We start from the raw sequence: 14869 nt of genomic DNA, 5'->3' as shown, positions 1-14869 counted from the left end.
ACCTAAGGTAAACAAATCATAAAGAGAGAAAGCTGTTTTGACTTACAGTTTCAGAGGTTTCAGATCAGAGTCAATTGTACTTATTGCTTTTTTTTTTTTTTTTGTCGGTCATGGGGCTTGAACTCTGGGCTTGGGCGCTGTCCCTCAGCTCTTAAGCTCAAGGCGAGCGCTCTACCACTTGATCTACAGCGCCACTTCCGGTTTTCTAGTGGTTTATTGGAGATAGGAGTCTCACGGTCTTTCCTGCCCAGGCTGGCTTTGAACCGCGATTCTCGGATCTCAGCCTCCTGAGTAGCTAGGATTATAGGCGTGAGCCACTGGCGCCCGGCTGTACTTATTGCTTTTAAGCCTATGATAAATAGGCTTACCATGTGCTAAAAAAGCAGATAGGAAGCAAAAAGGAGACAAGAAAGGGCTGGATTGTCCAACCCCTTTAACGTCATGCCTCAGTAACAGGAGACTTCTCACAAGGCCTGGTTCATAAAGGTTCCATCAACATGTGAGCCTCTAAGGACATCCCAGATCCAGACTCGACTAATCATTAGTATTCTATGAATGAGGAACTCTGTCACTAAATTGTTACATCTGGCACTAGTAAGACAATGACCTGAGAGGAGTTGCAGAAATAGAGATAGACTGTCTCTCGCTCCTTAATAGACAGACTAAAGAATAGAGTTATTTTGGATATATTTCAATCCTAATGCTATTAACATAGAAATGCCAGATCTCTAACTGATTATCAGTGCTAAGCAATTCTTTTTTTTTTTTTTTTTTTGTCATGGACCTGAACTCTGAGACTGGGTGCTGTCCCTCAGCTCTTTAGCTCTTCAGCTCAAGGCTAGCGCTTTACCACTTAAGCCAAAGTGCCACTTCTGGCTTTTTCTGCTTATGTGAAGCTGAGGAATTGAACCAGGGCCTCATGCATGCAAGACAAATGTTCACTGAGCCATCTTCCCAGCCCAGTGCTAAGCAATTCTCATCCCCTATTGGAAATCTCACTTCCTAGCTGGTCTTCTAGGTTCTGATATGCTTTTCAGGAGGAAAAGTGCAGCTAGAGGACATGTTCTGTTTGGGAGTCTGCTAACCTAAGATTCTCTGCTACCATGGCCACATTGCTGCATAATACCAGCCAATGTCCCTTGAGTAGAGAAATCAATTTTCTCATCATTTTAATGCTTCTGTTCTGCACTGGATACTCCATTGCCATTGTTACTTGAGAATCTTGATGATACACAGCCACTGGGTCACAGCCAAGAAACAGCATGTTGGCTTATCTAAGTTATCAATTATATCAGAAGTCAAATTGAAGATTACAGTAATAGACACTGGTTTTTCTTTCACAGTTTTAATTAATTTTCAACTCAAAAGTTCAATACACAAAGATCTTGTTCATTTGAATAGTCATAGTTTGTGAGACTCTTATCTTTAATATATTACTTGGAAAACGGTGGAAGTGATGCTGTGGCTCAAGTGGTAGAGTGTTAGCCTTGAGCACAAAGAGGCTCAGGGACAGTGCCCAAGCCCCAGGACCGGCAAAAAATTTTAAAAATACCATTGGCCCTTCAACAACATGGGTTTGAACTGAACAGTTCCACTTATATGCAGATTGTTTTTATGATTTGCAATAATTTGAAAAAAATCTTACAAAGTGCATATTCTACAGATATCATAATAAGTTCTTCTCTGCTACGAATGCATAAAATATATGCTTAAAGTTTATCTTATTAACACCATAAAGTATATAAAATTTTATTGAAAATTGAAAAATTATCAAAATGTTATACAAACTAAATATATAGTATAAAGCAATGTAAGTGAAAGCATAGTATAAAATCATAAGTGCAAAATTAATTATAATACATTTTGTGCCACTGAAATAACTATCATAGCTAATAGTGAGTTTCAGTGGTGTATCTGTTTACAATGCTACATAGCCTTGATCCTCTTTGCTTGAACCATTTCTCTCCAAAAGTTAAATATAGAAAAAGTCATTTCTGGGGCTGGGAAGGTGGCTCAGTGGTAGAGCGCTTGCCTTGCATGCCTGAGGCCCTGGGTTCGATTCCTCAGCACCACATAAGCAAAAAGAAAAAAAAGCCAGAAGTGGTATTGTGGCTCAAATGGTAGAGCGCTAGCCTTGAGCTGAAGAGCTGAGGGACAGCGCCCAGGCCCAGAGTTCAGGCCCCACTACCGGACCCCCCCCAAAAAAATGTCATTTCTCATAGCTCTCCCATATTTTCACCATGTTTTCCACTTCTATATTGTCATTAATTTTTTTTTAATTTTCTATATCCTAAGTTCCTCTCAATGTGCCTAAGACTAAGGCACATAGTTAGATGGGAGAAAGATTGATACAAGAATTTAAAAAACAAAGGAGGGGGTAACAATGCTCGATAGGAAATGTACTCATTACTTTACTCATGTAACTGTAACCCCTCTGTACAGAATTTTTTCCAATAAAAATGTTTGAAAAAGTAATACCAAAAGCAAAGTGATAGCGAGCTCACAAGGTAGTACATGGCAATCAGGTAGTAGATGGTAAAAGCTAAAGTTAAGTTAGGAAGACCCAAGAACTCAGGAAATTCTTACAGGATATCTGTATGTAATGATGTAATAATGTAATAAGCTCTTAGTAAGTAGTAAGCTCTTAGTTGTGTAATCGTGGTTAAATGCACTTGGTTGAAGACTCCTTAAGAAGAGAGGGAAGGCTTTAAATATATCAACTTTTTGCTATGTATATAGTTAGCTGCCAAAAACCTTTCATCCTCAATCCAAAGATAATCTTGAACTTCACAAATTCAGTTTGAGTATATATTCCTTAATTTTAGTTATCAGGAATGCATGTATTTGTAATGAAGCTTACATAAGTTGTGAAATGAACAAATATAAAATTTTAAATCAGCTGGCGCCGGTGGCTCATGCCTGTAATCCTAGCAACAGAGGAGACTAAGATCTGAGGATCACGGTTCAAAGCCAGCCCAGGCAGAAAAGTCCGTGAGACTCTTATCTCCAATTAATCACTAGAAAACCAGAAGTGGTGCTGTGGTTCAAGTGGTAGAGTGCTTGCCTTAAGCTGAAGAGTGCAGAGACACTTCCAGGCCCAGAATTTAAGTCCCACGACTGACCAAAAAAAAAAAAATTAAATCAATGAACAATTTGAGTGTAGTGCTTTATTTCAATTTTGTTTTATTTTTGCTTTATGATGATGAAACTCGGGATACTGTATGTATTTTTCCTATAGTCATTTCTGTGGTTACATTTATGTTGTAACTTGAACATTTAATGCTTATTTATTCTTGTGCCACTCCCCATTTTAGAAAACAGATAAATATAGCAACTACCCAATGTACCACACGATTTATGAGACTTTTGAACTAGTGGAGAATTTTTATGATCCTACATTTAAAAAACAGCTTTCTGTGGCTCAATTACGTGGAGCACTGGTTTATGAACTTGCTGACTCGACAATCATTCCTTTCAATATTCAAGACTATGCAAACTCTTTGAAAACTTACGCAGAAAGTATCTTCAATTTATCCAAGAAACATGGAGAACAACTGACAGCAAATGGAGTATCATTTGGTAAGATACTTTGTATGTAGTCTTTAAGTTAGAACTTGAAGCTATTATCTGCTATCATGATCAGTGTATATTGTTTCATTCTAGAACTACCCTTGTGTCTCTTACTCTCTCTAACTTCCAGACAAAAGCTTTGCATCAACACCTATTTAGGAATCTGATTTAATCTAATATGACTAAGATGAATCCATTGTGATTGAGATAGTGCTGCAAACCCTGAATTAGTTCTGTTCTGTATTATTGAAATATGTTTTAGCTTGAGTGCATTGGTTCACACTGAGTCACAGCAGAAGATGTAGTTCAAGTTTGAAGCAAGTCTATATTACAGTTACATGTGAGACACTGTCTCAAAAAAGTATCTTTTTTCTCCTACAGGAATAAAATGTGGAAAACCCAACAATATTATGAAAAGATTGAAAAATAGAGAAAGCCCTCAGTTCTATTGCCTATATTATTATCCATTAGCTTATATGAAGGATTTTTACATAGGTATAAGCAGGCTTTCCTTTTGTAACTGGCCACTCTAGTCCACACTCTAATTCAGGTACTTGTACTATCCAGTGTGGACAAAATATAATGTTGTATAGTAGTGTTCAGCATTGGGTCTAGAAGCAGTTCCATGACTCAGATACTCGCTCTACCCTCTCATCTCTGTGACCTTTGTAAAGTTAACTTCTCTAAGCAGCACTTTTCTCATAGGTGAACTAAAAAAAGAATATCACATTTTTCAGAAAATGTTGTGAAAAATGTTACATACTACGTAGTAGCAGTGGTACCTGGTACTCAGCAAATATTGAGCTCAATGTTAGCTTAGTAAGTATTGCCTTTTGCTAGTGCTATGTACTAAGTGCCATTTATTCCTGAGAAACATATATTAACCAAAAGAGCCTACAGAATGGAGACACATGGTCCTATAACTGTGTAGCATCTAGTAACCCCCTTGAGACTCCTGACCACCCTCTGGTGAATTTTCTTTATTTGATGTAAGTTAGGGTCCAAACAAGAGACAGATACTAATAAGCTCAATGGAAAGGCCCTCTTTGTACCAGGTTAAGTTCTCCAACCATTTACTTTCTTGGGGACCTCATGTTATCTGTTTATGCCATTTTCTTCACTTCCACTGGTGGCTATATCAGGTGAAAGGTTCTCATGTTTTTTCTGTCTCAACAACAGTATGTCTCCTCTTGATTTGCCTTATTTCCTACAAATAAAAATTCTTCATCTAGTGCCAGGCAACAATTCCTAGAAAGTGTTTTCATGAAGTATAAGGCATGGTGAGTGGAGGAATACATAATCTACATTTGTCTCTAGTTCTTTGCCTTCTATTGGCTAATTCACCATGATACCTACTGTACACTACTGAAAATGTTGTCACTGTTACTACACCCTAGGGGCACATTTCAGTTCTCATCTTGACTTCTGTATTTAGAACTTAAAATTTATTCTTCAGAACTGTTCTCTTAGCTCCCATCTTCCCTCCTACTAGATTATTTAATTTGAACATAATTGAAAACCAAGTAGAGTTTAATGAAAGAAAATGTAAGATCAGTGTCCATATATAGATGGTACCACCTTCTAGATGTGTGACCTAACAGAACTTGTGGTGTGAGGGTAAATGCTTTATCAGTAAATAAATACTGTATTTCCTATTTTGCCTACATCATAGAATTGATGAAATCCTAAATAAATGACATGTTAAGTCTTACTTAGACGACAATGTGTTATTTTAAAAAAAAACTGTTGTCACTTTCCTTAGGAATTTGGTGAGCTAAACAAGTTTGGCCATACTAAACCTGATCCCCTTTTCAAGAGTCTGGGTATATAAGTTTATCACAGGTTGCCTTTTACGAAAGAACTTAAATGTACTATTTGAAAGTAAGGAGTGATACTGTTTTAAGTCTGTCATAATTACAGGAGTTATCTCTCATTTCAGATGTGCCTGGTGTTTCACTATGGTAATTGTCCCAATGACTGTATATCAAATGAATAATAGGTTTTGATAAAGTGTAGGTCAAAGAATGATTTATGTAATAGGCTTTTGAAGGGTAATTCCTTAGGAACCAATTAAACCATTTTTAATTTTCATACCATATTTAAAATAATTTCTAGTAAGTTTCATGACTCTCCAAGAAGGCTTGATAGAAAATGGTTCTAGTACATCAGCCTGGAATGAACTGGAATATGAATTTCTGAAATTATAATTACTTGTGCTTACTAATTTATTTTCCTTTTAAAAAGATCCTTTATTTTCTGCTGTGAGAAACTTCTCAGAGGCTGCTTCAGATTTCCATAGAAGACTTCAGCAAGTTGACTTTGATAAGTAAGTTTTAAATGCCTATTTCAGCTATTTGCAGAAAAGATTGAACTGTTTTCATTCATACAAGCATTCAGCTCTACATCAGTGCTATTCAAATCATGGCCAACAAACCAGCTCCATTATCACTGCCATCAATCACCTTGAAGCTTGTTAGAAAGAAAGAAATCAGACCACACTCACAGCATATCAAATTAAAATTCTTCTTTTTTAACAAGACCTGAAGATGATTCATGCTGGACTTCCAGTGTGGGAGCACTGCTAATCATGGTAGGCTGAAACTGGAGCTTCCAGGACAAGGGCCAGAAGCATGTCTTGAGTTTACATAATGAGAATTCAGTCCACAACTGGCAATTCATAGCTTCATGGGTTTAAGTGCATATACAATATAGTTAAGTCCTTGTCTAGTTCTCTATGGGTCAGTTTACAGATACTTCCTTTGGTGATAGGTGTTTGAATTTCATTTAACATCTTGCCACTTTCAGGTTGAAATTAATTTAAAAGATATATTCAGGGGGCTGGGGGGAGGATTGGGTGGGGAGTTGGGGAGAGGATGGGAAGGGATGGGAAGGGGAAACAAAGGAGGAGACTACAATGCTTAGTAAGAAATGTACTCATTATCTTGCCCAAGGAATTGTAACCCCTCTGTACAGTATTTTCACAATAAAAAAAGATATATTCAAAGCCAACCATTATGTAATAAGCACAAATTGCTCCAAAGCAAAGTCTAAAATATATTTATTTTTATTTGATCAGAAAGCAGAAAGCATATGGGCTGGGAAGGTAGCTCAGTGGTAGAGTGCTTGCCTTGCATGCCTGAGGCCCTGGGTTCGATTCTTCAGCACCACATAAGCAAAAGAAAAAAAAGCCGGAAGTGGCGCTGTGGCTCAAGTGGTAGAGTGCTAGCTTTGAGCTGAAGAGCTGAGGGACAGCGCCCAGGCCCAGAGTTCAGGCCCCACGACCGGCCCCCCAAAGAAAGCAGAAAGCATATTACTTATTTTGAGGAGCCTCCCTTCCCTTGTCGATTGTGGGAAAGGGAATTTATGTAGCTCTCAAAGATACTGTAAATATTCCCAGTGGACACATGTATGCAGCTGCCATTCCTTCTTACAGATTCCTGGTACTGTCACTCACTCTTTTTTTATTAAATTTTTTGTTGTGAAAATACTGTACAGAGGGGTTACAGTTATATGAGCAAGGTAATGAGCACATTTCTTATCCAGTACTGTTGCCTCCTCCTTTGCTTTTCCCCTACCATCCCTTCCCTCTCACCTCTTCACTCACTCTTGATTACTCAGCTTCCATTCTACTCCTTTGGTTCACCATAATCTGTATGACTTACAGAAATGACTTGACAAAATAGTTCTATCTACTTTCCAAAAGACCTGGCTTTTCTTTTTTTGTACTTTTTTTAATTGTAAAAAGACTCTACAGAGGGGTTAAGTTACATGAGCAAGGTAATGAGTACATTTCCTATCAAGCATTGCTGCCTCCACCTTTGAAGACCTGGCTTTGCTACAGAAAAGTGGAGTATCCGATCTTTGGACAAATTTCTAGTTTTGCAAAAATGAAACAATGAAATCCTGTTAGGATGCTGTTTATTTTAAATGCTGGTATATGTTGCTTAACATGTAAAGCATTATGGTTCTAATAGGAATTATGTTAAAAAGCTTATTCATTTTATTTTTCCCAAGCCTTATTTTTACTTGATATTACTTTAAACATCATTCGATGATAAAGGCTCCACTTTCTTGTTCTGTTTTATTAAGGTATACAGAGTCATTAGTTTCATGACATTTTCACACATACTACTTTGATCAATTCACACACCACACATTCTGCATTACCCTTTCTGGTTTCTCTTCTTTTCTCCTGTGGGTTCATTTCCTTTTGCCAAATTGCATTGTTTTAAGAATGGTTGTAAGAAAGTACTGTTCTAATTATGGTTCTAATTTCATGTTGTCAAAGTCCCATTGCAGTGAGAATTGTGAATGACCAGTTGATGCTCCTGGAAAGAGCATTCATAGATCCCCTTGGCTTACCAGGGAGGAGGTTCTACAGGTAAGAAAACTGCAATTCCCTAAAAGACACTAAAATACATACATTAAAAACAAAAAACAGAAGCATACCAAAAGTCATTTTTAAACTTAAGCCATGAGTAGGTGAATGTGTATACTGAAGAGATTATAGATATGACTATTCATTCAGTAGTGTAACATAGAATGTAAGAAAAATTAGTTTTACATAATTTATTGCTTTGTTCTGTATGCAAATGTTAAATGGCAGTTTAAGAAGATCTCTGGAATAAAATATTCAAGCCTTAGAATTTTAAAGATCTTAGAGCTCATTTAACTCCATCCATTGGCATCAAACTTTTTTACAGGGTTTATAGTACTTACTAATTCTGTATTTCAATTTTAGAAGTATAGGAAGCTTATTATTGAATGATTCCTAATTATTAGGAAATTCTCTCCATAAAGATCTCAGATGTATTATTCTATAATATTCTCCTTCTTACCGTGTCCTGTTCTCTATAATCAAGTAAGTTTAATTGTATTTTCTTATGTTTTGGATTTGTAGACAGTTGTCATGTTCCTCTGAAAAAATACCCTGGTTATCTGTGTTTCCACACATTTTTTTTCAATGTCTGGTTGACTATGCCTCTGGACAGTCTTGTCTTTCTCAAGATCCCTTTTAACTCTGGTTTCTAGGTGGAAATTAGAAAGGTTCCAGTATTCAGAGTCAGAGCATTCAGCTGTGTTGAAGCACATTTATAGATGTGTATAGATGTGTGATTTAGTCACACATACAAATTTTTTTTTTTTTTTTTTTTTTTGTCAGTTGTGGAGCTTGTCCCTCAGCTCTTCAGCTCAAGGCAAGCGCTCTACCACTTGAGCTACAGCCCCACTTCTGGTTTTCTGGTGGTTTATTGGAGATAGGAGTCTCACAGTCTCTCCTGCCCGGGCTGGCTTTGAACCGCGATCCTCAGATCTCAGCCTCCTGAGTAGCTAGGATTACAGGCGTGAGCCACCAGCACCCGGCATACAAAAATATTTCTATAAGTTAATATTCTTTAAATGCTGATTACTATTCATACTTAAATAATTTCAAGCAGACATTGTTAGGGCCATCTTTGCCACTTAATAAGTATAATCTGGGCAAATTATTTCTCTAAGCCTCAGATTGCTCAGTTATAAGGAGAGATTATAATTGCTTTCACCTCATAAATTTTTAGATTTAAGAAATGATTAAGATTTAGGTCAATGAGGAATATACTCAGTAAATGCCAGCTTTCTTTTTCTTTTTGCCAATCCTGTGGCTTGAACTGAGGGCCTAGGTGCTATCCCTGAGCTTCTTTGCCTCAAGTCTAGTGCTTTACCACTTGGGCCAAAGCTCCACTTCCAGCTTTTTAGGTAATTTATTGAAATAAGTGTCTCAAAGACTTTCCTGCCTGGGTAGGATCCTCAGATCTCAACTTCCTGAGTAGCTAGGATTACAGGCATGAGCCACCAGTACCCAGCTTAATCCCAGTTATTTTGATGTTATACGTAGATTATAAATGTTTATTCATTGATGGATAAATGGAATAGGACCCATCAGTTAAGTATTTACATAAAAGTTGAAATACCAACATTTTAGACTTCTTATTAGTCTATATACTTTTTTTTATATTTTCCAATAATTTTACTATATCAAGTTTTAGGTTACTATACTATTTTCATACTGTTTAAAGTTACCATTTCTGTAATCCAAATATCAAAATAATTACTAACATATTCCCTTATACAATCAAAAATAAGTTTACTGGAATGTTTTTAGTTATAGCTGAAGACAAACATTTACAATATTTAGCTTTTGTTAAAATTATACACATGTGGAAAGTGCTGGCAAAGCAATTCCAATAGGAAGAGAATGATATTCTTGAAAGTGCTGATAGAATAGTTATGCATTGCTTTTAGCACAATAATTTGGTACTCAACATAGGCTTCCTGACCCCAGTCTGGTCCCAGTTTAATGTAATAATTCAAGTCCTTATATCACTAACATACTAGTATGAAATACTGTCACCAATGTTTAGCTAAATACACCAACAATGAACTGGCAAGTATCTAGCTTCGAATTAGATCCTTGGAATACAGCAAAATACCTATTTTTGCCTTAAACATAATTATTCAAAGGACATTTTATTAGAAGGAAATAAGATAATTGGACATTCTCAATGCTCCAATTTAAAGTTTCTTGAAGAAGTTTGGAAAGTTATATACATAGATTTCATTTAAATTATGCATTATTATTATTGCCCCGATCTTGTTTAATGAGGATCTGTCATCAAATCAAGTACAGTATTTCGCAACTATAAGAATGATAATCACTAGCAAAAGGATAACAGCAACCAAAGTCATGATGGCTTTTATCTTGCAGCCTTGCTACCACATCTACCTTACAAGTTGCTTCGATCTGTTGCTAAAAGCAGTTGCATTGTCCGATAAGCTTTCTGATTTGTCCTGTAGCTCATCTAGTCTCTCCCATCTTTCCATTGCCTTTGTAATATTTTCTTGCATGACATCAATAACTTAATCCACCTGATTATGTACATACTTAATTTTATCATTTCTAGGTCCAAATCTTGGTCCACATGGTCCCCTTAGAAAAAAGTCCTCTTCTTCATCTGAATCAACTTCCAAAAAATTTCTCCTTTCACTTTTCACAGAGCCAGTAACGTCATCATCATTGAGGTGGCGCTTGAACTTGGGGGGCATATTTCTACTCACATTCTTCTTTTTCCCAGTAGAGGAAGTATTCACCTGAGGTTCCCAAGGAGTCCTAGGCAAGGGCAGGCTGTGCTGGGCGGGTAGAGGAAGTCGTGGGCAGCCGAGCAATGAGGAGGCTGGGACTGGGCGATGGTGGGCTTGGACCCTGCGTTAGCTGCTGCACCGTGGCTGCGCCCCCACTCCTGGTCTATATACTTTTAAATTTGTTTTTAACTCAACATCTATATCTTATAGATCTAAAAAGTACATACTATAGAAGCATATAGAATAAAAAGAGACAATTCTGCTTCAGGCATTCCCTAGCACACTACATCAAACCAGATGTAGTAGATAGTAGGGAACCACTCACACCTTTGTTTTAAGCATCCTTCTGAAAGCTGCTTTTAGCCTAACAAAAGACCAATTGTCCTAACTTCCATACCAGCTGGGCTGGGGTTGGAGAGATGACTCAGTGGTCCAAGAGAATGAAGGAACTGTTCTGATTGGTGTGGCCACTTTGCCCTGCCCTTTCTATCTTATCAGGCTGATCAACTGGCTTTGTGAAGGGGGGGGGGGGGGGGAGGGAATAGCATCTTTTTGCCTTTCTGAGTTGTAACATCAGATCCAATAGACTTTCTCTCAAGTAGTTTGCCCGTATTTGCTGAACTGGCCGTGCCAAAGGGAGAGAAGCTGCTGCCCTGAAAAGTCAACAATGAGGCCAGTGAGTGACTTCGGCCAAAAATGATCAGACCAGCAAGCCAGGACACCAACTGGGAGCAGAGCATGGGCAGAAAACAGAGAAAGTAAAACTAACAATAGCTGGTTGGGTTTGGTAGGCAGAGACCTATTCGGTCCCAAAAGGTATTTGCTATAGGGCACTGATTCCTGCGTGGTTACCCTGCCAGGGACTTCAGACCTGAACCCCCAAGTACCAAATCCCATCCATTGTCCTTGTCAAAGGCCAGGGCTGACTATTACTGCCCACTGTCATCCAGGTTGCCCAGTCAGGAATACCTAACTGGAGGAGCTCACGTACTCAATTTCCATATGGTTAGGACTCCAACAACCTGGTTTGTAACATAAGCCAATAAACACTATCAATTTCTCTATTCTTGAGGGGAAAAAAAAAATCAGTGTCTAGCATGTGCATAGACATGGATATAAAAATGTCTGTATCCAAAGGATTTGCATGTTCATGTAAATGTGCATATGCTGTATTTGTTTATAAGTGTATATACATATTTTATATAAGCATATGAACACTCCTTTACATGAATGGAAGGAACTATGTATTATTTTACAACTTTTTTAAGATTCTATCTTGGAGATTTTTAATGTAAGCTTAGTTCTAGTTCCTCATCGACTGGATACCATTTGTATACCTTATGTTAGTTTTCTTTGTGTATGTGTGTGTGCTAGTCATGGGGCTTGAACTCAGGGCCTGGGTGCTGCTGTCCCTTAGCTTATGTGTTCAAGGCTAGCACTCTACCACTTAAACCACAACACAGCTACATTTCTGGCTTTTTTGGTGCTTAATTGGAGATAAGAGTCTCACAAACTTTACTGCCTAGGCTGGCTTTGAATTGCAATCCTCAGATCTTAGCCTCCTGAATAGCTAGGATAACAGGTACGTGCTGCCAGTGCCCAGCTACTTTTACAATTTTTGTCTTTGAGATTTTTTAACCCTGCCGCATTTACTATTACAAAATGTATTTCCATAAGGCCCTATTACCAGGGCCTGGGTCTTCTGACCAGGGTCAGAGGGCATTTTCAAATTAGGCTACTCTAAAACTCACTTCCCAAAAGACAACAGTGTTTAACTACACTGAAGTAGTAACCAAATATTAAGACTAAAAAGGAGTTCAGTATTGTTTCGGTTTATTCTGAAACATGGAAATATTCTTTCCCTTCATGATTCTAGGAGTTCCTTGATGAAATCAATATGAAACATGTTGCATACTGACAATTTTCCCAAAGCTTCTATGTATTGATATTAACTACGGTTTCTCAGAATTTTTTATTAAGTGTTTTGTTTTCCTTGTAGGCACATCATCTTTGCTCCAAGTAGCCACAACAAATATGATGGTGAATCATTTCCTGGAATTTATGATGCTATGTTTGATATTGAAAATAGAGCAGACCTCCATCTGGCCTGGACAGAAGTAAAGAAGCATATTTCTATTGCTGCTTTTACAATTCAAGCAGCAGCAGGGACACTGAGCGAGGTGTTTTAGAAACATCCTCATCAAGCGGCTTACCAATTAAAGGTGTTGCACAAAGTCTGAGGATGAAATCGGTCTTCTTTTCTAACCACTCATGGAATCAAAGTATTTCACAACCTTGATTTTTTTCATCATGTTTCTAAATTTGTGCATTATTCACCTATAAGATTTTTTACTCTTGGCCGGGCACTGGTGGCCCATGCCTGTAATCCTAGCTATTCATTCAGGAGGCTGAGATCTGAGGATCGCGGTTCAAAGCGAGCCCGGGCAGGAGGGACCATGAGACTCCTATCTCCAATAAAATCACCAGAAAGCTGGAAGTGGCGCTGTAGCTCAAGTGGTAGAGCGCTTGCCTGGAGCTGAAGAGCTGAGGGACAGCACCCAAGCCCAGAGTTCAAGCCCCACGACCGACCAAAAAAAAAATTTTTTTTTTACTCATGCGTACATGTCCAGAGAATGGAGACAAATGAAATGTCCATCAGTGGATGAATGGACAGTGGTATGCTACTCAGCAATTTTTAAAAAAATGAAAGAACTGGGCTGGGAAGGCGGTTCAGTGGTAGGGCGCTTGCCTTAAATGCATGAGGCCCTGGGTTCGATTCCTCAGCACCACATAAGAAAAAAGAAAAAAGCCAGAAGTGGCACTGTGGCTCAAGTGATAGAGCACTAGCCTTGAGCTGAAGAGCTGAGGGACAGTGCCCAGGCCCAGAGTTCAGGCCCCACGACCGGACCCCCCCCCCCAAAAAAAATGGAACTGTTAATACATGTGATATTATTTCCAGACATTTTTGGGTAAAAAATGCTAGGCACAAAGTACTTAATGCAAAACTATGCTTAGAAATCAGCTTGAAACCAGAAATTAGGCAATTTGGAGGAAGGTGGGTAAAACTTCAAAGACCCACATGGAAACATGTAGGGATAAATGGAAATTTCGTCTTGAGCTAAATGTATATCTTAACCATACATCAGGTATATACATTAGCCATACTTCATTGAACTATACGCATAAAATGGGTTCATTTTAGTGTATGAAAATTGTGGTCTAGTTAGTTGAATTATACCCACACACACACACATACACAAAAAATTAAGATTTGTTCAGGAAACTGAAATAGGTTATCTGTAAAATCATTATGGGATGCAAACATCAGAAAGAAGTCAGTAATACCTCCATTTTTGATCATTTCATCTCTACTAAAGAAACATGAAAGCTGGATATATGAGGAAGTAACTACCAAAGTCTCCACACAACTTCTATAAAGCAGGCATATTAATGTCTACAATTTTCAGAAATGATTAAAGCTTCATTAAGAGAATCAGGGATGATAAGAACACTTGCCTGATATACAAGCTCGCTGGGTTCAATCCACAACATGCACATACACATGAAAGCATGCATTAGAAGCTTGGTTGGTCAAACACGTTATCAGAGTTGAGTAAAAACTCTGGAAGAGCATTTATGGGCTGGAACCCTGACTAAAATAACAGTTCATTTCGTTGCAAGGAGAAACTATCCAACCATACATCTTAATAAAGTAAGGCAATACAAGACGGTCACATATGTCTTATATACCCCAATATGACTACATGGCATCTCATTGGCTCCCCCTAAGTGTCATGTATGGCAATAACTAAGCCATCAAGATAAATTTATGTTTTATTTGTTCTGTTTTTGTTTCTTCTGCTAAAAAGAATAAACTAATATTCTGCTTTTTAAAAAATAAGGTATGTAATTTATTTATTTTTTTTGGGAGGGGGGTCCAGTCGTGGGGCCTGAACTCTGGGCCTGGGCGCTGTCCCTCAGCTCTTCAGCTCAAGGCTAGCACACTACCACTTGAGCCATAGCACCACTTCCGGCTATTTTTTTCTGCTTATGTGGTGCTGAGGAATCAAACCCAGGGTCTCGTGCATCCAAGGCAAGTGCTCTACCACTGAGCCACCTTCTCAGGCCCAAGGTATGTAATTTATGAAGCATTTTTAAAAAACATATAAAATCACTGTTTTGT

General features: G+C 38.0%; 1 protein-coding gene and 1 pseudogene across 4 annotated transcripts in view; one reads left to right on the top strand and one right to left on the bottom strand.

The window, feature by feature from the left end:
• The window catches only part of Naalad2 (N-acetylated alpha-linked acidic dipeptidase 2), a 43686-nt gene extending 30766 nt beyond the window's left edge, over window positions 1-12920 (top strand). For all 4 annotated transcript variants that reach the window (XM_069989552.1, XM_069989550.1, XM_069989549.1 and 1 more), the window contains 4 exons: window positions 3315-3579; window positions 5815-5896; window positions 7859-7951; window positions 12686-12920. In XM_069989552.1, coding sequence (XP_069845653.1) covers window positions 3315-3579; window positions 5815-5896; window positions 7859-7951; window positions 12686-12875 — 630 coding nt within the window. In that variant the 3' untranslated portion in view covers window positions 12876-12920. The remainder of the gene's footprint in view (window positions 1-3314; window positions 3580-5814; window positions 5897-7858; window positions 7952-12685) is intronic.
• Window positions 10198-10683, bottom strand: LOC138804999 (vesicle-associated membrane protein 4 pseudogene; annotated as a pseudogene).
• Window positions 12921-14869: the final 1949 nt, after the last annotated feature.

This window comes from Dipodomys merriami, unplaced genomic scaffold (genome assembly GCF_024711535.1).
Source record: "Dipodomys merriami isolate MVZ:Mamm:240054 unplaced genomic scaffold, mDipMer1.0.p SCAF_38, whole genome shotgun sequence".
Classification (NCBI taxonomy): Eukaryota; Metazoa; Chordata; class Mammalia; order Rodentia; family Heteromyidae; genus Dipodomys; species Dipodomys merriami.
This window is presented reverse-complemented; position numbering and strand designations above follow the sequence as displayed.